Here is a 26,861-nt window from a genome sequence, read left to right as displayed (position 1 = left end):
ACAGGATATAGCTGTGTTCCCTTGGAGTGAAACTGCCTACTACTGTTCTAGGGCATGGCTTCCTGCCATCCTCCGTGGCCAGATCTCCTCAGTGCTCTTTTTCTTTTTCTGTTTTTCTGAGACAGGGATTCTCTGTGTAACAGCCCTCCCTCGCTGTCCTCAAACTCACAGAGATTCACCCGTCTCTGCCTCCCCAGTGCTAGGACTAAAGGCCTGCGCCAGCAAGCCCAGCGGATTTCCAGTGCACTGTAGGCTTTGCCTTCTACACCCCAAGGAACAGCCCTGGGTAGGACTGACTGCCCCCCTATTGTTTTCCAGATTAAGACATGCTGATCTGGGGTGTGGTTTCCTAGGACAGGTGCTAAGAAATAATTGTGGTTACCTCTTCTGTGTAAGCCTTGGGAAGAGGCAGTCCAGCGGTGACCTGGAAGAAAGGAGACAAAGTCAGGAGGGCTTCCTACTTAACCGGGCTTAAAGTGAGCCTTAGAGTGACAGGCAAGTGGCTGCATGCTTCAGAGAAGAAACGGCAGCAGGGTGACGCTGTTTCCTGCCTGCAGGACTTGGAGCCTGAGACCGTGGGTCACGGCACCAGGAACCAGGACTGCTGTAAGTAGTCAGGTGGTTCTTTGTGGTGTGATGTGAGGAGGGACAGATGGAGGAAGGGCCAAGGTAGACAGGACTATGCTTGTGGCTGGACAGTGATGTCCGTGAAGGAAGCACACACCAGTGGGATGAAGTAACAGTGAACGTGGAGGAAAAGCCGGCCACCAGCGCAGTGAAATCAGCGCGGAGTCTAAGGCCACGCCTATAAAGACTACTGCCGCTCGTGCCCTGGCAGGAGGGACGGGGACTGAGCTGTGATGTGGAACAACAGTCAAGGATACACAGAGAAACCCTGTTTTGAAAGCCACCCACCCCCATAAAGAACGGCACAATCGAGTCACAAAAAATGACCCTCCCCCACATCTTTATTGTTTTTGTCAGTTTAAGGCTTCGTGGAGATTCGCTCATAGCTGTCTCTGGTCATGTGCAAGTGTGCCGGTGGCTGAGATGGGAACACTGGCTAGCCTGAGAACAGTTCCTCGCAGAAAGGGATGTGCTAGATTGGGAAAGTCTACTCAGGGGCAACTAGGCTAAGGGCTGAGAGAGGCAATGGTGTGAGTTAGAAAAGTGTCTTCACAGTGGTGTTAGGAACCTAAGCCTTCCAGGGGGCCCAAGGCCAAATTATCTCCCTAAGGGAGCCTTCACTTTCTCCCAGAGCGAACAATGATTTCTCCAAAGGTTACATGTCATGTGACAGCACAAGGTCACCTGCAGAAGAGAATCCACTGTCTCTACTGAACCAGACACAGCAGAGACAGGAAAAATGGACAAATATTTTGTTTCAGAAACTATAAAAAAGTTGAGGGTTTTAGTGTTTTTTGTTTATTTGTTTTTGAGACGATTCCCTGTGTAGCCTTGGCTGTCCTGGACTCACTTTGTAGACCAGGCTGGCCTCGAACTCATAGAGATCTACCTGCCTCTGTGTCCCTGAGTACTGTGATTACACGGGTGCACTACCACACCCAATCCATTTTAAAAGTTTTTTTTTATGCTAACGTGTCATCCATCAATATTAAGAAGGAAAATTGGATTTGGATTTATAAATAACAGGTGTCAGCAGGGCCAAGCACAAGCCCTTAGAGGGGGTTACTTAGATAGGTAAGTCACAAAGTCAGCTTAGATCCCCTTAAATGCTGTAAGGGGACTGACTGTCACCGAGGGTGAGGTGACCAGTACATGGCCACCCTGGCTTTGGCACCCTATCTAGTAAGACGTTAAATAAGAGCAGTGGAATGCAGGCAGACCCAGGGACAAGTCATGAAATTCCCTCCGAGTGTCTGGAATGTTCCTGATAAGCACCATCCCCGTCCTTGGTCCTCACCGTGGGGCCACCCCCGTGCATCTTAAGAGCCCTGACGGTGGCAACCAGAACCACCACGTGCGGCCTGAGACCAGAGTACCGGCACTTGATGTTGAAGAACTTTTCCATTCCAATGTCTGCCCCGAATCCTGCTTCCGTCACTGCCAGGCAGATAAGAAACTGTAAGATCACCACTGCCCCTCTGTGATGTAAAATAACACACAGCCACCCACTGGGGAGGCACAAGGGCTCACCCACGAGGACTCACCCACAAGGACTCACCCACGAAGCCCTCAGGGCCAACAAGCTTGAGTGCAATCCGGTCGGCAATGATGGAGGAATTCCCGTGTGCAATGTTGGCAAAAGGTCCAGCATGGACGAACACTGGCGTGCCCTGTGGAGACCATGAGATCGTGAGCAGATGCTAACCTGGCTTCACAATGGGGGTCACATTAGGCAAAGAGCTGGGATTGAGCTGGAATCTGAAAAAAGACTTCCAGGAGGAAAACTACCAAGCCACCCCTTTTCCGTGGCAGTGCTGGGAATCAAATATTATCAGGTAAATGCTCTGCCACTGACCCATACCCCCAGCCCCCAAATAAAAGCAAGTAAAGGATAGCGACAAGCAGTAGAAAAGGTGTCTATGGGAACTTGGAGACCTGAGTTCAAATCCCAAAGCCCAAGTAAAAGTGTCAGGAGAGACTCCAAAGTTGTCCCCTGACTTCCATGTGCATTTTGTGGCACACACAACGCTCCCATAACTGATTTTAAAGAATCTTTCAAAAAAGGCGTCTGATTCCTCAAGGGGAGTCTGCTTTATAACCTCTTGACTCTGAGGAGAGGAAGTGAACTCTGGGCTCCGGGAGTGACCCTGCTCACCTCTAAGGTCTGCATGAGATTGGGCTTGATTGCATCCTTCATCAGCACCGTCAGCGCTCCACTCACACCCTGCAAGGCAAGCCAGTGAAGCATCAGCTCGCGCTAGCAGAGAGCCAATCTCTTGAAACCAAAACTCAGCGCTCTGGCGCCTGTCATTCATTTTAACCATCGCGGAGCAATTAGTACTTCCACCCAATCTCAGCCATTCATCTTTACCCCTCATTTTTCCTGGCTGTACTAGGAAGCCACCAGCGATCTGAGCAGGGAGAGGAAGTGGAATGAAAATGGAATTCTCAGGCAATTTCTGAAGAAGCGTGTGGCGCTGGAAACAAGTACCCCAATCAAGCTCCGCTGCTGACGGATGTGGGGAATCCATTCAGTTTAGCGTAGATGCATTAGCTCCAAGAGCAGTGAGTTATTTATAACTCTGGTATCTGAGCAGAAATGGGTATACATCAAATTCAATGTATGTTTCCCAAAGCTGAAGCAAAAATACTAGCCAGAAGTCTAATTCCAAGTGCTAAATCCAGTTCCCCCTTTTAAAGGTATCTAATCATTGCTGAGCAAACCAGTGGCAAGTAAAACCAAGCCACGGTTCTTATTTATACTCAATACTAATGTGCTTCTAAAATTAAGGTTTGGGTGTTAGAATTTAAAACACATATTATTAACTGTGAAAACAAAGCTAATTATTTTTCTTCCTTTTCTAGATTGGTCTGTCATTAACACCAACTATACTGGTGTGTGTTGATACAAATAAGCCTTTAAATTTTTGATCTAAAGCAGGTACAATGGCGCATGCTTATAATCCAGTGGTTCTCAACCTGTGGGTCATGAAGCCTTTGGCAAACATCTATCTCTAAAAATATTTATGATTCATAACAGGGGCAAAATTATAGTTACAAAGTAGCAACAAAAATAATTTTATGGGTGGGGGGGGTCACTACAATGTGAGGAACTGTTATCAAAGGGTTGCAGTATTAGGAGGTTGAGAATCACTTATATTTCCAGGACTCAGGGGGCTAAACTATAAGGATTGTTAGTGATTTGGGACTAGCCTGGGCTACACGATGAGTTCCAAGCAAGCTTGAGTTTGGTTGAGACCTTGTCTGGAAAAAGATCTTTTTTTTTTCCCCTTTAAGAATTTTTATTTCAAACTTTATATAATGCACATAGAGAACTGGGCACAGTGGTGCACACCTTTAATCTCAGCACTTGGAGGCAGAGGCAGGCAGATCTCTGTGAGGTCCTGGCCAGCTTAGGGTACATAGAGTTCCAGGACAGCCAGAGATACATAGATAGACCCTGTCTAAAGAAACACCACCACCAAACACCAAACAAACAAAACAGAAAGAGACTGAACTAGAAGACCATCAGCCAAATTGGCCAATGGGTCCTTACAGGCCAGGTGTCATGAGGAAGCACTGAGGGTGACACCAGACACTTGGATGCTAGGTGTTTCATACAAACTGTAGCCACAGTTTACTCAGGAAGATATTTGCAGGATGGCGGCATCACTCAAGTCACCTGACACTCCTGTGCCAGCCCAAAGGCCCAGCGCCATTACGATCATTCACTATGAGGAACTTGAAAGCTATGAATAAATTTCATAATTTTTGCAATGATCAAAGTCAGCCATTGAGTTCACTGTGGCATTTTAAATAGATCGTAACCTTTGTTTTCCGTAATCACAGAGAGACCCCAGGATGCTAGACACCAGGCCACGTCCCTTACCAGATCTTCACAGCTGATGGGCTCTCCTTTCTTATTGGATGCCACCACCATTTTGCCCAGTCTCTCTCTCATGTCTTCCAGAGAACTGGTGAGAGCCAGGACTGCCATGATCTCACTGGCCACAGAGATATCAAACTGGGCCTGTGGGCAAAGTGACAAAGGACAAATTATAGGAGACATCCCTTTTGGCTTTGACAAATAGCTAACAAGGACGGGATAGAAATAACTAACTAATCTTCCAACATCGTTCAGAGGCCTTGAGTAATCACTTATTTAAAAAAAAAAAAATCAACATTCTAGGGGGTTGTAACACTGGAACAGAGCACTTGCCTAGTGTGCAGGGAACCCTGGCTTTGAACGCCAGCACCTCATAAAACCGATGTGGCAAGTCCATGTTTGTACTCTCAGCACATGGGAGATGGAGGCTGGAGGATCAGAGCTAAAAGTCATCTTCTGCTATATTAAGGTTGAGATCAGCCTGAGCTATATAATGTGCTTCCCCCCAAAAAGGCTGTGGCATGACCAACAAGCTTGGAGTATTGTTTACAGTTTCCCTAACACAAAAGGGACAACACAGGTACTCTTACACTGTAGATGGATACTGCCAAAGGACCACAGAAGAGGAACAATCTGAATTAATTTACATGCAAGAATATTCACTCGGGGGCTCTCCACCTCCAGGAGAGAATGCTGGCAGAAAACCACACAGGTGACACATGGAGTTATTGCAAAAGCTGTCAGGAGTGCTCGGCGCCACACCCACTCGCTTCCATTTTAATAAGGGAGAAGGCAGAACAACACCTGCTGGTGTGGTCAGAGAGGAAGGGATGGAGGAGGATGGGGGCTGCTAGAGCTAGTTCCCACGGAGCGATTACTGGAGAGGACCAGTTACCGTGCGTGTGTGGCCTTTCTCTGTTGGAGACTGTCCAATTGTGATCTTCCTCAGGAATCTGTCGTTGGTGTCCAACACTACGGTGGGAAGGGAGGGCAGGGACAGTTTTTAAGAAAAGGTATGTGAATAAAGGGGCGGAGATATAGTCATCCAATGGCCGGACACTCTAGCACTGGGTAGGTCTTAGGTTGATCTCAAGCACCACTGAAAGAGAGAGGGAGAGAGAGAGAGGGAGGGAGGGAGGGAGAGAGGGAAGGAGAGAGGGAGGGAGAGAAGCAACACAAAGCTATGGAAGATGGCATCTATCTCTAATGCCAGTACCTGAGGGCCGAGGCAGGACAATCATAAATTTAAAGCTTTCTTCCGAGACAGAAGAAAGTGTAGCCTTGGCTATCCTGGACTTGCTTTGTAGACCAGGTTGGCCTTGAACTCACAGCGATCCACCTGCCTCTGCCTCTCAAGTGCTGGGATAAAAGGCATGTGCCATCACTCCCAGCTCGAATGAGAGCCTATTTTTAAAGTAAATAAATAATTCTCCCAGAGATGTAGGGATAATAAAGCTAAAGGGAGCAGCAGAGGTGTGTATATTTGTCTGTTTGTTTACTGTTATTTTTGAGACAGGGTCTTTATCTATTATGTAGCTCTGGATGTCCTGAAACTCACTACATAGACCAGGCTGGCCTCAAACTCAGAGACCCACCTGCCTCTGACTCTTGAGTGCTGAGATTAAAAGCATGCACCACCATGTCCAGCTTAGCAACAGACTTTTAAAACAACAAATTTAACTTAATGATGGTCTATTAATACTTGAATTCAAAATGGACAACAAAACTAAAATATATGTTAGAAACACAGCCACACACCAAAAATGTAGAGGGATGGCACTTAACACAAAGGAATGTGGATTGGTTGTGCTTCATTCCTTCTGAAGAATTCAAACAATAATGGAATCTGGACCCTATTTCCAAGCACTTTCTATATTAGTAGAAAAACAGAGCCACCCAGTTATGAAAAGGCTAAGGTGTGCACTGTTCTGTGGGGTGACACCAACACAAGAGCCATCAACTCAGACCAGGTCACAGGCCTGGCCTCTCCTCAGCACATTCTCCAGTGATGACAGAATATATACCCACTTGTATAAGCTCAGGTAAGCTGGGAAGATCAACCACCTGCCAGTTCAAACCTCACTTCCCAGGACTAGCTACTGCTCACTGTTTAGAATCCAAGACAGTACATCTCATCTTTGCCATGGATTCATGGCACAAAGCTCCCAGAGCCCTTGGAATGTTAAGGGACAGAGACCCTCAAGGGGAGTATGGTCACCAACAAGGACAAGTAATTGGCAACGGAACTGACTCCCCCAGTGGATTGAAGAATAGAGGTGAAGACCTATAAAAATCATCATCATCATCATCACCACCACCACCACCACCACCACCACCACCACCACCACCACCACCACCACCAGTTGTATAAAACAATGAGTTTCCAGGCTGGTAACACACGAAGGCTCAGGGAGGGTGATATGTATAGATCTTATGTAGGCCTCCAACAGGCTCTTCCCTAATTGCTTCTTTTCTAACAAGCCAATAAACATCAGGAAAGAAACAGTAGCCAAGTGTGGTGCCTCATGCAAGGCTGAGAATCAAGAGTTCAAAGTCAGTGTAGGCTACATAGTAAGGCTCTCTCTACACATGAAACCCCTCCCAACCAAACACATCCATGCTAAAGTATATGATTAAACAATGTATTAAATTCTTATTAAAAATGGTGAGCTTATTCTTTCTAAGAACACTGCAGTGGGGGTCTGGAGAGATGCCTTGGTGGTTTAGAGCATTTATTGTACTTGCAGAGGACTGGGGTTCAGTTCCCAGCAGCCATATGGTAGCTCACAACCATTCATAGGAACTCAGTTCCAGGGGCTATCATGCTTTCTCCCAATATCCATGGGCACCAGGCATGGACATGGTGCTCATCCATGCGTACACGCAAAATACCTATACACATGATAAGTAAATAAATACATCTAAGAAACTAAATATGTTGCAGCATTTACTTAAAGCTATTGAGGCAAGAGGAGAAATACCAGTATAGTTTGGGTATTAAGAATGTAATTTTGGAGCAATGGAGATAGCTCAGAGGTTAAGAACATTGATTGCTCTTCCAGAGGACCAGGGTTCCAGAACAGGCACGGAGCTCACTGTCTGTAATTCTAGTTCCAGGGTATCTGATGCCCTCTACTGGTTTCTATGAGTGCATGGACATAGATGAAGGGAAACACTCATACACATTTAAAAAAAAAAAAAAAGTCTAAAAAGTATATTTTTAATAGCATTTAAATTAGGCTAGGTGGGAGCTGGAGAGATGGCTCAGAGATTAAGAGCACTGTCTGTTCTTTCAAAAGTCCTGAGTTCAATTCCCAGCAACCACATGGAGGCTCACAACCATCTATAATGAGATCTGGAGTCTTCTGGAGTACAGGCATATATGTGGGCATACTATTGTATATATAATAAATAAATACATGTAAGAAAGAAAGAAAGCAGGCCGAGGCCAGGCATGGCGGTACATCCCTTTAACCTCAGCACTCAGAAGGCAGAGGCATCTCTGTGAGTGGAGGCCAGCCTGGTCTACAAAGTAAGTCCAGGACAGCCAGAGCCAGAGCTCTGTGTAACAGAGAAACCCTGTCTCAAAAAACGAAAAACCAAAACCAATAAGTAAATAAGTAAGTAAATAAATAAATAAGGCCAGGATGGTGGCCCATACTTGTAATTCAGTATTTGGAAGGTGGAGGCAGGAGGGCTAGTTCAAAGTCAACCTTGGCTACATGGAGAACTCAAGACCAGCCTGGGCCACATGATCCAAACAAACATCAAAAACTCCAAACAAACAGGACATTGACAGTTATTGTGTCAATAAGACGAGAAAAACATTGGTAAGCTGGCCTTAGGGTACATTCTGCATGGATATGTGAAAATTTCTATTCTGCAGTGATACGAAGGTAGGAGATGGATAAAAAACAAAACCTCAAGCCACGCTAATTGTACACAGAGAAAATCAACATATGGTGGTGAAGTCAGGCAAATGTCTAAAATGCTGGAGGCTGGTGAGTGCGTTACAAGAGGAGTTAATAAAATGCGAGGCGAGTAACAGGAGGAAGAGACAGATACATGAAAAATCAAGTCACCGGTGCCAGAGAGTTCTCAGAATAAAAAGCACACATGATTCAAGTGATTAAACATCATTTTCCCACTTCATGACACCAAAACTTTCTGCATAAAATTGAAACTTTAAAAATGTTATTTTTGGTTTCTGCGTGAACTTCCTTGAAACCATCATTTCAATCAACACTGAACAGACAGTAAGACTTTCAGCCGGTCCCACAAAGGGGCATCTATGTAGCAGCTGAGGCTGCCAGACAGAACGAAGGACAGAACCAGAATGGATAGCATCCTGACCCATGAGCACCCTGGGAGGCGGGAGGTGGCACGGGGGTGGGGGGCGTTGGTTACTAAAGTACAGGGGTGCTGGCGGCCCATGTTGGGTACATACCTCTCTGCCACGTTATGGTTTCTGGGTCAATATCCAGTCTTGCAAATCTGTTGATCTCGTCATCCGTCAGGGTGGTAGGGTCAGTCTTTTCGATGCCCAGCCTCTGAAAAGACAGCAAGTTAAAACGTAGAATAAGACAAGAGCTAGCTAGCACTTGGGAGGCAGAGGCAGACAGATCTCTGAGTTTGAGGCAGTCTGGTCTGGTTTACATAGTGTGTTCCAAGACAGCTAGGGCTACATAGCCAGACCCCATCTCAACCAAACCAAACCAAACCAAACCAAAACTAAGATGAGCACTCATTCGTTCATCTCTCTATTTCCTGATTATAGATGTGACAACACCAGTTGCTTCAAGGCCCTGCTGCCTTGACTTCCCCCACTACAATAGACTATATTTTGAACTGTAAGCTAATATTTTTCTCCCTTAAACAAACAAACAAATGGACAAAACAGGGAAGCAAATTTTGTATTTAGGTGACTTTTATCGTGAGACAGGGTCTCCATTAGGAAGTAAGGACCATGAATACAGCCGGTGGAGTATCCGGTGGATGTTAGCCTCTTAAGTCCAGAAAGGAAAATAGTGATATGAGGCCCTGGCTAGGCCTAGAGGCTGTCCCTTGTCCCCACGTGATATGTGTGCCTTCAGAGACTTCCCTCAACCCAGCCGAAAACAGCCCCAACCAACAAGTACCACAATGTATTTCTGGAGTCATCACATATGTTGAAATGAAAAGCAACGTGCAAAGTTCTAAAAGCCATGGAACCCAGTTGAAGTCAAATTTTAGGAAAGGCAAAAATGTGCAGCAATCAATTAAAAAAAAAAATCAACTCAAACTCTTTAACATGCTTTTTATATGACTTGAAATGTTTGTGACTTCTTACTGCTCTAAAAAGACACAAAAAAGGGTTTTTATTTTCTTCCTTACAGAAGTTAAATACTTTTAAGTTTTATTCAGTATCTACGTGGGTCACTTCTCAATGAGCTCAAACAAGACCCACTCGGCCCACAGTTCTTTTCTTTTTGAGACAGGGTTTTTCTGTGTAGCCCTGTAGGCCAGACTGGCCTTGAACTCAGAGATCCGCCTGCCTCTGCCTCCCGAGGGCTGGCATTAAAGGTGTGCACCACGACAGTCCTTTTCTTATAAGTGAGACTAGGCAAAGCTCAGATGCCCCACGACCCTAGAACTTAACACTGAACAGACCACAAACCCACCGTCACCTGCTGACAGTCTGATGTTGGAGGCGGTGGTCAATCCCAGCTGTCAGTCTGATGAGGTCTAGAGTCTCCTGGGAGACGGGTCCCTCCCTGGGCATGCCCACGGGGGAATTTATCATGAATAGGTGAAAGGAGGTGGGTAGATACTCCCACTCACTGCAGATGACACTCTGCAGTGTACAAAAAGGAAAAAGTGCACTGAGCAAACCTGCGCAGCTCTCTCTGCTTCTGGAGGAGACAATGTGACCAGCTGCCTTCCCCTTCCCTTGCTGTGACTGGGCCACCAAGACGGGCTCTAATTTCCAACTGTGAGCCAAAATAGAGCTTTCTCTCTTCATTTGCTTTTGTCTGTTTTTTTTTTTTTTTTTTTTTTTTTTTAAATCATAGCAACAGCAAGAGTAACTAAGGCAGTAACCCACTTTTGATTGTGCACTATGAGCGGATTATGAAAACACTATGTAGCTGGGCCTGATGGCGCACGCCTTTAATCTCAGCACATGGGAGGCAGAGGCAGGCGGGTCACTGTGAGTTTGAGGCCAGCCTGGTCTACAAAGTGAGTTCCAGGACAGCCAGGGCTATACAGTGAGAGACCTCCATATCTCTCTCTCTCTCTCTCTCTCTCTCTCTCTCTCTCTCTCTCTCTCTCTCTCTCTCTCTCACATACACACACACACACAAATAAACAACAACAAAGCACTATGCCATGGAGATTGCCTAGGAGGGAGGGACAGGAACCCAGGCTCTATTTTGATTCCTAGCACTGGGCAAATCTCTTGACTTAAAAATCTTTGAGCAAACTGTCCCCTTTCCCTATTGACAGGAGGTCCCTTTAGGAAAGGGAGGGTAACAAGTCATCTGCTCCTCCCACGGTTCCCCACCAAGCCACAGGATATGGAGTAACACTTGATGTGCCAGACACTCAGGTTTCTGGGGAGGTATAAAAAACAAGCCAAGGAACATCAAACTACTTGAAAGCCAGCTAGTGTTTTCTTAGTGGGCAACAAAACAACAACAAAGAACTGTGATACAAAAATTATCAACAGAACTGTACTTAGAGCAACATGCAAACAACACATCTGGGTAAAGGAACCTCCACGGTTACTCTTGCAGAGTCAAAATACAGAGTGGCTCAGGGCTACATGGAAGGCTCAGAGGTTAAGGGCTCTTGCTGGTCTTGCAGAGGTGCCAGGTTCGGGTCCCAGCACCCACATGGAAGCTCACAACTGTCTGTGACTCCAATTCCAGGGGGACCTGATACTCTTTCCTGGCCTCTGAGGGCACCAGGTACACACCCACATACATTACATAAAAATTAAACAAAACAACGAAAAAACCAACCCCACCAAGTTTCAGGATTTGGAGGTGTAGCTCAGGAGGGGGATTAGTAAGTATGGGACCCTGGATTCAATCCTGAGTACCACAGGAAAAGGCAGGTGGCAAAGAATTAAACATAAAGTGACTAGAGCTGTTGATAAAAAGTACACTCCATTCAGCGAGTGCTTACATGTAAACACACACACACACACACACATACACACACACACACACACACACACACACACACACACGCACACACACAAACACACTTTCCCCTTACTTCTGTACAATTACTTCTGAGCACCCCTGGGCTGGTCCTCTCTAGTCACACCTTCCCCTTGACTCATGACTCTTGGCGCACAGTCTGATGCTCCTCACCGAGGCTGCCACACAGACGGAAGCACAGCCTAGGGCCCTCAGAAACCGGCTTCTTTTATTCAATATGCGGCCGCTGAGAGTCAAGCAAGTTGCTGTGAGCATCAGCAGCTCATTTCTTTTTACCACACAGATGCAGCACAATTTGTTTAGCCATTCATCCATTGAAGATTTCTCTCACTTTGGGGGAGATTATTAATAGAGTCATTAAGACATTCATGTACAGGCTTTTGTGTGAACACCAATTTTCATTTTTCATGTTAAAAAAAAAATCAAAGAGTGGGATTTCTAGGTTGTGTGGTAAAATGTGCTCACTGATCATATAGGTTTGGGTAGACTACGCAGAATGTAGATGCACTCGCTTTGAAAGCCCGATGGCCTGAGCTCAATTCCTCAAAGCCATGCAAAGCCAGATGCGTGTACACACCTACAACCCCAGCACTCCTACAGCGAGCTGAGAGGACACAGGAGAATTATACACCACAGCAGCAGAAACAAGGGTGTGAACCTGCGGCACCAAAGGCAAGATCTAACTCCCAAAAGTTGTCCTCTAACCTCTCCATGCTGCTGGGACCCACACGCGCCTACATTTAATGCACATAGATTAATATTTTTAAATGGCTGCATAATATGCTGCAGAAATTCAAATAAGGCACAGAAGTCACTGGTACTCCAAGAGTCCCTTACCTACACAGGGCCCTTATTATTAAGCTCATTTTATAGAAGCCTGAATCAAGAGGCGGCCCACAAAGAAAGTTTGCTCAAGATGCCAGGGTTGGCATGTCCAGAAGCTGCATGTCTCCATGATGCCATCCTCTCCTCTCCTCTCATGATAAAAAGCACCTGCCCTCTCTGTTCTCCACTGAGGGCAGACTGTCAGCACTCTATTTACTATAGGGCCAACCAGATACTTAATAAAGAACTGAGGGGAAAACCCCTACCATTCATCCTTGCTGCCTTTCACAATTTTCTTACAGTATCAACAACCAAGAAGGAAAAAGCTTACCCGCAACCTTCGGATTTGGATGTCAGAGAACTTTCTTACTCCATTTACTGAAGGTACCAACCGATTAAAGAGAGCCTTAAAGAAAGGGAAGAAAACAGCTTTAGGTGAGGGTTCCTATGTCATGGCACTTGCATTCACACACACACACACACTCTCTCTCTCTCTCTCTCTCTCTGCATCCTACCTTGTCTGTCTGGGTCAGCTCATGAAATATCCGAGCGTCGATGGCAGCAGCCACGAGGTTGTTAGCTGCAGTGATAGCGTGGATGTCACCAGTGAGGTGGAGATTAAACTACAAAAAAGCAGAAGCCACAGCAGTCTCTAGCAGATCTGTCTTTCCAGCCTGCACCCTCCCATCCCCCCACACCCACCGACCTCATTCCCTACACTGCCAGCAGTAGCAGTGGGAACTGGTTGAAGCTCACCAGTGGGGGCTTCTCTAAGAAAAGAAAATGCCTGAAACCAGGCAGGTAGCCCATGCCTGTCACCTCGGCCCTCAGGAGGCTGAGAGAGGACTGCCACCAGTCGAAGGCCAGCCTGAGCTACATAGCGAATACCAGATTTTGTCTGGTATCTGTCCCTTGAAACAACTCCTCCCGAGGAAAGAATTATCAGGTCTCCATAAGTATCTCAAGAGCAGAGCACGCTCCCCACTGCTGAGGTCAACAGAGGCTGCGCAAGCAAGAAGGAGCATGACCAGCTGCTCCCCTCTGAGTCCCTACACTGCTCCTGGAGATGGTACAGCACGTGTTGACTTGGTCAAAATGATTGTTCTCACTGAAAGGCAGACCCTGAGACCAAACTGTTGTCACAAGCCTATAGAGAAACATGTTTCTGTTTAATGTTTTGCTCCTGCCAAGAAACAAGAGGACTGCCCACGAAGCATTCTGAAAGCATCTCATCTCATCCAGGGCTGCCTTACCTCTTCCATAGGAATGACCTGGGAATAGCCACCTCCTGCAGCGCCACCTAGGGGACAGACCAAGGGCGGGGACTCAGGTTAACTTGCTTCTCCATGAATTGGAACGCGAAGAGCAACCCCATTTTCCTAACTACTAAGAGCATTGTTTGTTTATTTTCTCCCATCACTTGGACAGATGTGAGCAGGTGTTTTCTAATTTTCCTTATCACACTAAAACACTTGATCACGCTCAGGCTGAATAGTCTCTCAGTTGAAATCTGAGTGCAAACGACAAAACCATGAACACACACACACATACCTACTCATTATCTTTAGAAGCAGGTTCCCTGCGATTCCTAACATGTTAAAAAGCCCAAGTGACAGTTACATAAAGGCAAGCCTGTTTCACTTCCTACTCTTACAAAGTTACTCTGTAGCTTCCAAAATAAGGAATCTTGGAAGGTACACACCCAACCCAGAGCCATCAATGCTTCCAGAACAGAAGTCATAGATCAGAGAACAGCTGAATTGCTGCTGGAGTCCTGTGGCCAGTGTGGTTAACAAAAGGCCGCTCAGATGTCCAGAGCGCCCTAACATGACTTGCAGTAAATGTCAGCGTGAAAAACAGCTTTGACTTCTGCGAGGAAGAGACCATGCAGAGGGAGAGTCAACAGGAGGAAAAGAGAACAATTGGTTCTCATAGCAGAATAAAAGAAAAGGCTCCTGCAGTCAAAGAGGGGTTAGTACCACAAGCTCAGAGGTGGGGCACAGTGGTTCATACACATAATTCCAGTACCTAGGAGACAGGAAGATGGCATACTAGCCAGCCTGGGCTACATAGTGAGCTCCAGGCCAGCCTGAACTACCTGGAAAGAAACAAGTCGGAGCTGGGAGGAGGGGAGGGTACTGAGAGCATTCATATCAATTACGGGAACAAGCAGAACAGGATAGCTTGTCCCAGCAAATGAAAACGCTACCTCTGAGAACATACAATAATCAAAATAGGTTCAATTAAAAGAATACATTCTGAAAGTAGAAGAAAAACAGTCTAGGAAAACAAAGATGAGAAATGGGAGGGGGGCAAAAAAATGAGAAAAGGAAGAGCACGGGGCATGGGGTGTGGCAGTGCGTATGTGTGAAAGTGTCTTTATGTAGCATAGTACCATGTACAATCAATATGTACAATGAAAGCTAAAACAAAAACAGGAACTTGTTTGAGTGTATGGCTCAGTGGCAGCATTTGCCTAGCGTGTGCGATGTTCCGAATTTATCTGTAACACATGTATGTAAAATAAATAATGAATAAAATCAATGAATAATGTTTTTAAAAAGAGCATCATTACAGAACCATAGTTATCAAACTTGGGAGGTTAAATATGATCGCCAAGCCAGTGTTCTCACCTAATCAAAAGCGTTGTGTGTTGTGGCTTAGTGCCTGAAATAGGTGTGGGGCAAGGGTTGCTGTGGTCTGAGTTATAATGGTTCCCAACTTTCCTACTGCTGTGACCCCTTAATACAGCTCCTCATGTTGGGATGACCTCCAGCCATCAAATTATTTCCCTGCTACTTTATAATTGTAATTGTATTTTTGCTACTGTTATAAATCATAATGTAAGTATCTGATATGCGACCTCAAAAGGGTGGCATTTTCTAACCCTCTATCAATCAATAAAAGACATAGACACCTGTTTTATTTTAGAATAGCTTTGGCTCACCTGGGGCACGGCAGATACTACCTCCTAAGCTACCTTCCATTATCTCCCAGCCTCTATCCCATGCCATCTGCCTCAAATAATTTCTATTTGAGCCACCTCCCATCCATAATCCATAAATACTTACTAATGTCTTCCATCTCTTCCATCCACATGGATCGGGCCATGTGCTCTCTCCCTAACCCATAGCGGTGGTCCTGCTCCTCCTCCAGTGCCTGTTCGTCCTTCTCTCTCCCAAGATCCTTTTCTCCCCAAACCCAATAACCTTTGCCACACTCTTACCTTCCTCTGGCCCTGCCCAGGTATTGGCTTTCTTTATCAGTCATACAGAGAGGCAAGGTTAAACAGCAATGCTTGGGGTACGTGACAGTCTTCTCGTAAACAGTAAGAATCTCGAGGGGCAAGCAACTAACAAACACGAAGCACCAGACCACGCTGCAACATGGCGCCTTTAACAAAGTTCCCAGTAAAGTCTCATTGCTGCTGTCATACAAGGTGATGACATCATCCCATATGGGAGGAGAGGGCGGCGTACACACAAAATGCTTAGCACAATAGCCAGCACATAGCATACAATAGACGAATGCAGGCTTTTCCTTTGTCCAACAGAGAGACCTCTGGGGGCGTGGGGGAGGGGAGGGGGGCGGGCTGGTCTGCTTCATTGTAAAGCCTGGACCAGTAGCTGTGACTTCCTTTACTGTGACAGTGGAGTGAATATCAGTGCCCTTTGAACTCCACTGGACACATCCCCAAGAACGCATATGTCAAAAGTGACCCAGCTTGAGGTAACAGCAAAAGCCTCCCTCAAATGCATCACGACACAAATGTCTGAAGCAAACATCCCAACTATCTAAACAAGCGGAAGCCCCCATAAGCAGCCATGGGGAAAGCTGGCGTCGGGGGACTAAAGAAAGGCAGGGGAAGCAGGTCCCTCTGGCCACAAGTACCTTTTATTCCAAAGGTGGGGCCCTGGGAAGGCTGCCGCACACACGCGAAAACATTCTGGTGCAGGTGGGCACCGAGGGCTTGCACCAGCCCGATTGTGGTGGTGCTCTTCCCTTCTCCCAGGGGTGTTGGAGTTATTCTTCAAGAGAGCAAAAGACAATCACTTTCACTGCACACTCTAGAGATCAACGGCTACTCTAAATAACAGGAACAAGGGGCTAGAGAGACGGCCCAGTGGCTAGGGGCACTTGCGGCTCTCGGAGGGCTGAGTTCAAATCCCAGAGCCCACGTATCTAACAAGCCACCTAAGCTTGCAGCTCAGAGCACTGGCTGTTTTTCCAAAGGTCCTGAGTTCAATTCCCAGAAACCACATGGTGGCAACGACCATCTATCATGAGATCTGGTGCCCTCTTCTGGCCTGCAGGTGTACATGCATTCAAAACACTGGCACTTAATAAATCTTAAAAAAAAAAAAAAAAAAAAAAGAACAAAGGCCTTGAGAGATCTTTTCTAGGAATCCTAATTGTAATTTTCAAAAACATTAAGAACAAAAAATGGGGTCTACCATATGGCTCCGTGGTCTCAAAGCTTTACCCTGAGCTCCATCTGGAACTCATATAAAGGTGGCATGAAAGAACCAACTACAAAATTGTCCTTCCAGTCCCACACTTGCAGCCCTACATGCATGTATCACTTATATACACAATAATAAATACAATTTTAAAGAACTTTAGCTCTACTCACTATAAGAAATATAGCTGGCACTTCAGCATGATATCCCATGATTTTATGTCTTTTTTAAAAAATTTACGGGAAAAAAAATTTTTTTACAGTCAGGCGGTGGGGCCCACGCCTTTAATCCCAGCACTTGGGAGGCAGAGGCAGGCGGATCACTGTGAGTTCAAGGCTAGCCTGGTCTACAAAGCAAGTCCAGGATACTCAAGGCTACACAAAGAAACCCTGCCTTGGAAAACCAAAATAAATAAATACATAAATAATTTACATTAATTTTTATTTTATGTGTATGGGGGGACGGGGTGGGTTTGCCGGGGTGTGCACTATATGCAGTGCCTACGAAGGCCAGAAGAGGGCATCAGATTCCTCAGGACTGCAGTTAGAGACAGCTGTGAGCCATCACACAGGTGCTGGGAATCACACCTGGGGCTTCTGGAAAAGCAGCCAGTGCTCTTAATCACTGAGCCCTCTCCCTCCCTTTGAAAAATATTTGTTTTTATTTTATGTGTATGAGTGTTTTGCTTCGTGCATGTTAAGTGCACCACATGTGCACCCAGTGCCCCCAGAGGCCAGACAAGGCCACCAGAACCCCTGGAATCAATCTCCTGGAGTCTGTGGGCACCCACACTCACATAAATTAAAAAGTAAACCCTAAGACGACAACGACAACGATGACAACAACAACAAAAGACTGAGCTAATGGCTCGACCACACCTGTGCAAACGCCGCTACTGGTGCTAATGGGGTGCCTGAATGTGAAGGCTCTGCCAGCAACCAGATGTACGTACCCGGTCACCACCACGTATTTCCCGTCGGGCTGGTGCTTCAGACGGTCTAGTGCTGACAGCAAGACTTTGGCCTTTGTTTCCCCGTATAATTCCACCTCCTCTGTGAGGAGGCCAATTTCTCGGGCCAGGTTACCTATGAGCTTCGGTTTGCAAGATCGTGATATAGCAATGTCACTTTAAAAACACAAGGGCGGGTGTCAGTCTTTAGCCACTACATTTAATTAATCCCATGCTAGTAACACCCTCTGCTCACCCCAGTCAACGGCGCTTGTCAGCAGCTGGACACATGGGCCCGCGGTACCCAGCAGTTAAACCCTAACCAGCCACAAAGCTCTGACCGAGAACACTTCCATCTCACCTCGGGACAGGCGTCTGGAGGCTCAGCTTGTTATACTGAACTGTCCACTTTCCTGGCTTAAACGTCTGCAGGAAACGCTGTGCGCTCTCCACTGTGCTCTGGGGCAAGTGACAGGAACAGAGAGAGAGAAGAGGTGTTTAACTCCACACATCAGTTCCTAGCACTGGTGGCTACAGTTCTGTCCAACTGAAACCTCAACTGGCTGTACGTGAGGAGGCGCCACACTTTAAGGCCTTTGTCTCACCCACACCAGCAGGTGTATAGCCAGTCGGTGGATTTCTACTGCAGTTCTAAGTTCCAAAGAAGGGCGCTGCATCCGCTACTAGTGTGAGATGGCATTTTTTTGTTCTCTGGATCTTTCTTCAATCTGTGCCTAACTTCCGGTAGAAAGGTCTTTAGAACAATCACAGAACTGTCTACACCGTACCTGCATCAGCATGGCCACAGTCATGGGTCCCACACCACCGGGGACAGGCGTAATAAAGCTTGCCTTCTCCTTGGCCTCGTTGTATGCCACATCTCCCACAACTTTCCTTCCATTTGGTTTTGTATCATCTGGGTCAGAAGGGAGAGAGAGAAAAAAAAAAAAAAATCAAAGTCTCAGAGTCACAATAATGGCGTCCATCCCCAACTTCAGTGATTAATTATGACGGTTTGGTTCCCCACCCCACAAAAGATCTATGTAAAATTTAAGAGGGCATTACTCCTGTGTGGCTTGAGTGTTTACTTCCCCCACACCCGTGCTAGATAGATGGCAGGTGTTCCTTGTTCTTTAGGGGAAAAAAATTATATTAACTGAAAAACCTCATAAGATGTGAAAGTGGCAAGAAAAGAAAATTAAAACAATTTAAAAATAAATAAATAAAATAAGCACTTTTGAAAAGGGGCTTTTCAGATCCCAGAGAATACTTTTGTAGTCCCTCTGGTGATAAATAAAATATTTCTTATTCTTAAAACTGACGACCTTTTAAAATGTTAATTTGCCAAGGCCTACAAAGAATTTTTTTTTAAGGTACACAAAGCTCCAACTATGTCACAGCTGCCAGATACGGTTTCTACAGCAACTGTCAGCAGTTAGTGAGCTCCAGGCAGGAGCTGGAGGAACAATTCAACAGCCGGTTCCAAAGGCTGAGCAGTTACTTAAATGCTTGCTCAAGGCAAAGAATATAATTGCACTTCCCTTAAAAGGACCAGAGGCACAAATATCACCAGCAAAGAAGAGCTATTCAAGGGAACAGACTCAGTGATACACCATTGCGCACTCACACAAAGCACATCCTACACTCTGCTCTGGTGCACTTCCGGGAGATGCTGAGGGACGGGCCTAGACCTGGAAGCATTGACGTTCCCGGGGAAGATCTGGTAGAATCTTAGCCACATTGCCAGTTCTCTTTGGGCATGTTGCTGCATCAAAGAGGAAGTTTTCAGATGCATCCAAAACCAGAACCAAAACAACCCAGAACCAAGAGGCTGTGTCTCTGGGATGAGCCCTTTCGCTAACTGTCCTCTGCCCATTGGAGGCTCCGCACTGAACAAAACTGCAAAGGCCTGACACACAGCTGCTCAAAATGTTGAGGTTACTGAAGAGGATGAACTGGCAAGACAGAGTCTCGATGGAGTCCTCAAAGCCACTTCACAATGCTGAGGAGGTGGGAAGGAGAGTTCAGAGAACAAAAGCGGAGCTATGCACCTGTAATCCAGGGATACAGGATGGCAGCACCCAAACACCAGAGGGCTGACTTAATTACCTGCTGACCCAAGGACACGAGCCTCACAGACACTGTGTGCTCAGCGGGGAAAGCGACCACGTATCACCTGGTTATCCATTCCTAGCCCTAGACTTTCTCTTTCAATGGAAAATTCCAAACATAAAATTCAGCTGAGTTTGGCTCTGACATTTAGTTTGGAGATGACTAACTAATTACAGAGGCCAGTACAGAAGCTATTATCCTGGGCGAGTGGAGACTGGGTCTGGGTGTGATGGGGAACTCTGTCCTTTCTTTTCATATTCCTTCTAAATAAAACATTAGCACTTCTCAAATTATCTTTACTAGTAAACCAAGCGGGGAACATCACATTCACCAGTTCTGGCCAATACTCTGCTCACTCCACTGGATTCCTAAAAAATATTCTTTTGAGGTGACTGGAGATGTGGCTCAGTGGTGAAGCATTTGCCCAGAATGTGCAAAGTCCTGAGTTTGATTCCTAGACACTGCAAATCAAAATTTAAAAACAACTGGAAAAATATATACATTAATGCGCATTAATTCATTCCTAATCTGTAAAGTGATTTATTCCTTTTTATTTTTTATCTCTCTCTCTCTCAGCTTTTTTTTTTTTTTTTTTTTGGAGACGGGGTTTCTCTATGTAGCCTTGGCTGTCCTGGAACTCCCTCTGTAGATCAGGCTGGCCTTGGACTCACAGAGATTCACCTGCCTCTGCCTCCTGAGTGCTGAAATTAAAGGTGTGTGCCACCACTGCACAGCTCAATTTTTATTTTTCTAATAAGATAAAGCCCAGAGTCTTGTGCAAGCTAAGCTGTTCTACCACTGAGACTCATTCTCAAGCAAACAATTTAAAAAATATAAACTAAGAAGTATCCTAGGGATAGACTAGATTGCTTCATCAAGTGAAGATATTCAAAGATCACTCTTTGAGTCTTGAAGCCTACCTCTGGCATGTAACCACATGATTCTACCATTCCCGTCCAGCCTTACTGGTATTTATGTGCCTATATGCCTAGGACCAGTGAAAATATGGATGACCACCTATAGTGTTTTCATCTCTACATGAGAAATCAATATTTATGCTGAAGTTTCAGACATATCTAAATCTTGACCTATGTTTTCAAACATCATTTCATTTTATCATCTCCAATAAATAAATACGTATCTCCTTTTCCCTGAGCTAATAAGGATTGAATCCAGGGTTTGGTACAGCTAGGCAACTCTACCACTGAGCTGCACCCTGACTCCCTGTTTTTTCTTTTCTATCTCATGTCTTTTTTTTTTTAATGCCCATAGTAGTTTATGATCCAGAGATGAGGGGATGTGAGCAGACTGAGCTTAATGTCACACTGTAAGTGTTCACAGTGGGGAGATGCAGGGAGCAACTTCTTCCACACCTGTTAGATAATTACACCCAGAATATGAGCGATCAATTATGACCTACTGTCTTAAAAGTGAGGCCGAGTGGGAGGGAGGTTAGAAACGGTGAGAACTTGACAGTGACTAATGCTCCTGGCAGCTCACTGTCTGCGTTTTAAACTTCAGATGGAAAGGGAGAAAAAAAGAAATCCTTGCTGCAACAGCTCAACAGAGCTAGTGTCAGAAGGCAGGATGCCACAAGGCAGCGCAGAGACTCTGAGAGTTGACTGTGGAGCCCCCAAGGGGCATAAGACACACCCAAAGGGCCAAGTTCTGTGGGGACTGGAGCCAGGGAGAGAAGGATTCTCAGGAGATAAAGATCATGGCAGGATGAGCGGAAATCAGATATGGTTTAGGAAGAACTGGAGTGGAGGAAACGAAGAAGCTATTTGGAGTCCAAATACAGAGAAGGGTGATTGCTGCTGCAGGTCAATAGGAAAGCACTTGTCTACCGTGCACAAGGCCCTGGGCTTGATTCCCACAACCATAAAACGAACGAATGAACAAATGATTAAATAGCTAAGTGGAGTTCATAACTGGGCCATACTCTGTCATGGAGCCTAAGGCCTGCCATAGAGTTCAATGCACAGAAGTAGCTACTAAATTAGTAATATATATATATATATATATATATATATATATATATATATATATATATATATATATATATGCAGTATATATGATACATACATGCATGCTGTTCTTGAAGATTACTTTTGAAAGAACAACCTGCCGTACAGACAAAAGATGGCTCAGTGGGTAAAAGCACTCACCATCAAATTTAATGACATAAGTTCAAATCCAGTAAGTGGAGGTTACCAAGAGACTAACAGGCAAGTAGTTGGTTGGCATGGAAACAGGCAACAAAGGGATGATGGTTCCTGTCCCAGGTAGGAAGAAGTGGGACAGAGAGAGAAGGATGGCACAAGAGTTCATCAAGCCACTCAAGATGGCAAGCAATTTAAAATGCATTAACTGCCCAAGCGTGGTGGTGTATGCCTTTAATCCTAGTACCCTGGAGGCAAAGGCAGGCAGATCTCTGGGAGTTCGGGGCCAGCCTGATCTATATGAGTTCCAGGCCAGCCAAGACTAAAGTGAGACCGTGCCTCAAAAACAAACACACAAACAACCCCACTGACTGTTTAGGAGTTTTCCACTTAACATTTTTGGACCCCAGTTGACCATGAGTAACTGAAACCAGGGGAAGCAAGATCATAATAAGGAAAGACCAGTGTAAAATAAAGGTGACAGCTCTATATAGATGAAGGTGGAAGAGAGGCTAGGCGGGGTCCTGCACATCTATAAGCCCACACTCAAGAGCCTGGTCCAGGACGTCTTGTATCCAAGGCCACGATTGGCTACAGGAGGGGATCTCGTCTCAAATGAGCAAGCAAGCAATGATGTGCCTGCGCCTCTTCCACTCTCTCTGCACTAAGTCAATTCCAGTAGGACACTGGAGAGTCATACCTCTGACCCCAGAGAGGACAGCCCACAAACGACAACTCCTCACCCACTAACAAAGCCAGGCTCACCGAGCCCCAGCACTTGATAGAAAGGAGTTGAGGCTCTCTCCGCTGCACCACTCACCTGGGACATAGTTGATGCCACAGTCTATGACCACAGCCCCAGGCTTGATCCACTCCCCTTTTACCATCTCAGGCTGTCCCGTCGCAACCACCAGAATGTCTCCTTTATTTACCTAGGAAGGGGAAGGGAGCCAGACTTCAGAAGTTAAATAAACACACACGCATGTGCACAAACACATGTGCACACGCACACATGCATGTACACAGATGTGCACGCATATACACATTCACACATGTGCGCAAACATGTACACGCACACACGCGTACACAGAAAGGAAAATGCTGAGCTGTGGTATTAAATTTTCAGTTAGCAACAACACTTTCAGGGATACTGGGTAAGGCCTCAAATGCAAACCACAGAGTTCCTGCTGGCCCATCCACCCTGTGCTCAATTCTATACCCACCAGAAGCCCCTTATTGCTAGGTGTTTTCCCTAACAAGAAAGCCAATGGGGCTGGAAGGAGCACAGGTTTGGAGCCACTGACTCAGGACAACACTCCTGGTGATGTAACCCTCTTTTATGGAATGCAAATGCTACCACCTTCACCATGGAGGTGAGACTATTAAAGAGGGAGGATGCCAGGCCCCTATCTTGTTCTCTGTCCACGCACAAAACTATCCTGCCAACAGGGATACAGCCATGTGAACATTCATGTACTCAACCAAGGTAAGGATCAAGAACACGCTGCTGGGGCTAAGGATGGAGCTCAGCCCCAGCAATGCAACAATAACAGCAATAACAAGAATGAAATAACAAAGAACAGATAAAGTTGCCCACGGCTCAACCTCTCCTGGAGTACCTCCATCCCCAAGGCCAACAATATTGTCGTGCCTGGCAGGTTTGTACACGACGTAATTCCACTGTACTGCTAAATCCTGTCTGACACAGGGCATACTAGTGTAGGAAGTATATGGTCAGAACGTCAGAAAGATCTGGATAACTCTTAGTGACTTTGTGATTTGAATTTGTTCCTTCCTCTTCAAAAATGAGACAAGAAACAAAGCACAGTTGCTTGAGTTAAGTGAAATGCACGCACGCAGGCAGGCATGCACACCAGATGCCTACTCTACCCTGGACCTCCTACCTCCTTGTCCAGATGGGCAGTCTTGGAGTGGCAGGTGGTCACCGTGGCATTGTTCCACAGAAGCAGGTCATGCATGGGGGCACCAACTATTTTACTCCGCCCAACCACGACCGCGTGCCTTCCCGCAATCTGCATCCCTGGAAGAGAAGCCGGCACACATCAGAGGTGGGGAAGCAGCAGCTGCCCTTCGTACGCGACCTGAATGGAAAACAGAGGCGCAGGGCACAGAAGCAGATTCTTTGCAAACGGAAATCCTAAGAGCGCTCCTTTGCCAATCACATTCTCAGTAGCAGCCTCAGACTGGGACTTGCGCACTGTCCTTCCTGCAGTGGGGTCTGGAGATCTGCTTAGGCCAAGACCTGTTCATTGAGTCATAGGGAGTGGGAAGAGATCCTACACTCAAAAAAAACAAATCTCGACATACAGCTAACAGCCATATGGATATAGTTATCAGATTAAACTACATGGGCAAAACAGTCATGAAAACTATGGCGTATGGAACAGGGTCGGAGCAAAGGAGGAAATTAGATTACTACCAATAAGGCTTTCCAAATTCGGTGAGCTGTTTCTCATCCAAAGTTCTGCCTGGCTTAGGGCCTGAAGCACAGGGTTATTTGTAGAGAAGTGACAAGGAGAATTGTGACAGGAAAGCCTTTTAGCTGACTCAGCACCTATGCTTCTGACACTGTATCAACACCCCCTAACGCCTGCCCCAGGCTGGGGACCAAATCCAAGGCCTCACGCGCGCTAGGCCTGAGCTCCTCCACTGAACGACACCTTGAAGCTTGTTTCCATTTTGAGACACTAAGTTGCCTGGGCTGCGCGTGAACACTCACTACAGCTCAGGTGGGCCTTGAACTCATGGTCCTGCCTCTGCCACCACCAGGCCCAGCCCACTAATGTGCTTTTTAGAGGTGAAACCTGCTGTCCCACAGAGGTGACAAGTGCCCTGCCTCGCCCCATGGCCTATGACATGCAGTCCATGTGTGTCTGGCATGAGGATGGAGCAGGGTCGGGGCTTCACGGTGCTATCAGGAGGGGCCTGAAAAGGAGCTGCCCACACAGAAGGAAGCTGAGCTGTCGGGAGAACTCTGCCCGGCGGCTCAACCCACCCCATCAAGGCTGAAAAGCTCTGAACCCTTGCTTGAGGCAGCTTGAGATTTCAAAATACCCTCCCGCTTACCCCCTACTCCCATCCCTTATGACTGTGACTAGGGGGACTCCTCCCCCCGTCTATGCTCATAGGGTATCAAGTCTCTTCTTGGTAGCCTGCTATCCTTCTCAAGGCAAGTTCTTATGTAGTCCAGGATGGCCTCAAATTAATCAATTTCATCAGAAGGCCAGGGCTTGGAGGATGTTAACAGCATGGGTATTTATAGAAGAGTTGAAGTCCTCACAGTTTGAACCGATTAGCAAGTACAGTGCCGCGCTGGTGGCTCAACTGTAAAGCAGCTGACTAGCCTGCTGGAGCCCCTGGGTTTCATCCTCAGCACTGTCAGTCAGTCAGTCAATGGATGATAGCTTATTTTACTACTTAGGACTCAGCAAAGATCTGGAGCTACCTTAAGGCAACAGAAGCTTCATCTTTGAGACACTGGGGAGCCACAGGTGTAGTAGCTCATGGGGTTCGTTTCTAGAAAGCCGTAATAATCATTGGCTAAACACACTGAAGAATATCAACTGTACATTGGAACTGTCATAGCTGGGCCAAGGTTTCTGGCTTCACCTTTGCTGGCCAACAACAGACAACTTTCATTGCTAACACAGGCCAAATGCCTCACTTGAAACTTCTGACCTACTTCTTCCTAACAGGACTTGCTTCCTTGCAGAGAAGAAGCTCTGCTAAAAGTATTCATAACAAAACTAAAACACGAAGGTACTTGCTATGTAACAAAGTGACTAGGGTGACTGTTCACGAGATCCGTTCCAGCCATCGGCCTGGTCTTGGAATCACAGTAGACCTGGTGCTGGTTCCTGGGACAGGGACCCACCACTTTGCTCACTTTTGTACTATCTGAATTCTTCTTGCCACTTAGGATTCCTACCCTCACCCAAAACAAATCGCTCTGAATGCACATCACCCTGGGCTCAAATCTTGGTTCTGTTATCTACTGGACAAAAGTCTTTCTCTGATCTTTTGTCTGCTTGCTTACTTTTGCTTTAGTGCAGGGGGCTGAGCCTCTCAGTCCTTGGTTTTGAGGCAAGTTCTTTTTTTCTTTTTTCTTTTCTTTTTTTATTAATTCATTCATATTACATCTCAATTGTTATCCCATCCCTTGTATCCTCCCTCCCTCCCGCTTCCCTCCTACTCCCCTCCCCTATGACTGACCGAGGGGGACCCCCTCCCCCTGTATATGCTCATAGGGTACCAAGTCTCTTCTTGGTAGCCTGCTATCCTTCTCGAGGCAAGTTCTTACATAGCCCAGGATGGCCTCAAATTCATGATCCTTCTGCCTCTGCCTTCCAAGTACTAGGGCTGTGAGTGTTTTTGCAAGTACACCGGTTCTGAGCCTGTTTTCTGGGCTGTTAAACAACAGCATGTATACTCTAAAAGCTGGGGAGAAAACCAAGCACTTTCTTCAGCGTGTGTGTGTGTGTGTGTGTGTGTGTGTGTGTGTGTGTGTGTGTGTGAATTGAGACCACTTCCCTACAGCCCACTTCCTTTGCACTGCTGCATAACTAGAAGGCTCTTTCTTAGGAAACGGCGCCTTCCCGTTGCTGATTTTGCTCA

The 26,861-nt window shown here is 46.2% G+C and overlaps 1 protein-coding gene across 1 annotated transcript in view; it reads right to left on the bottom strand.

Annotated features, from left to right (window-relative positions):
• The window catches only part of Mthfd1 (methylenetetrahydrofolate dehydrogenase, cyclohydrolase and formyltetrahydrofolate synthetase 1), a 62,716-nt gene that overhangs the window by 13,291 nt on the left and 22,564 nt on the right, over window positions 1–26,861 (bottom strand). The window contains 16 exon segments of the mRNA XM_051147789.1: window positions 383–424; window positions 1,925–2,064; window positions 2,186–2,297; window positions 2,783–2,851; window positions 4,517–4,657; window positions 5,409–5,485; window positions 8,961–9,063; window positions 12,875–12,949; window positions 13,059–13,166; window positions 13,797–13,843; window positions 16,435–16,571; window positions 17,956–18,129; window positions 18,314–18,411; window positions 18,741–18,868; window positions 23,047–23,158; window positions 24,131–24,267. Coding sequence (XP_051003746.1) covers window positions 383–424; window positions 1,925–2,064; window positions 2,186–2,297; window positions 2,783–2,851; window positions 4,517–4,657; window positions 5,409–5,485; window positions 8,961–9,063; window positions 12,875–12,949; window positions 13,059–13,166; window positions 13,797–13,843; window positions 16,435–16,571; window positions 17,956–18,129; window positions 18,314–18,411; window positions 18,741–18,868; window positions 23,047–23,158; window positions 24,131–24,267 — 1,700 coding nt within the window.

The sequence above is a fragment of the Acomys russatus genome, chromosome 1 (assembly GCF_903995435.1).
Source record: "Acomys russatus chromosome 1, mAcoRus1.1, whole genome shotgun sequence".
Taxonomy (NCBI): Eukaryota; Metazoa; Chordata; class Mammalia; order Rodentia; family Muridae; genus Acomys; species Acomys russatus.
This window is presented reverse-complemented; position numbering and strand designations above follow the sequence as displayed.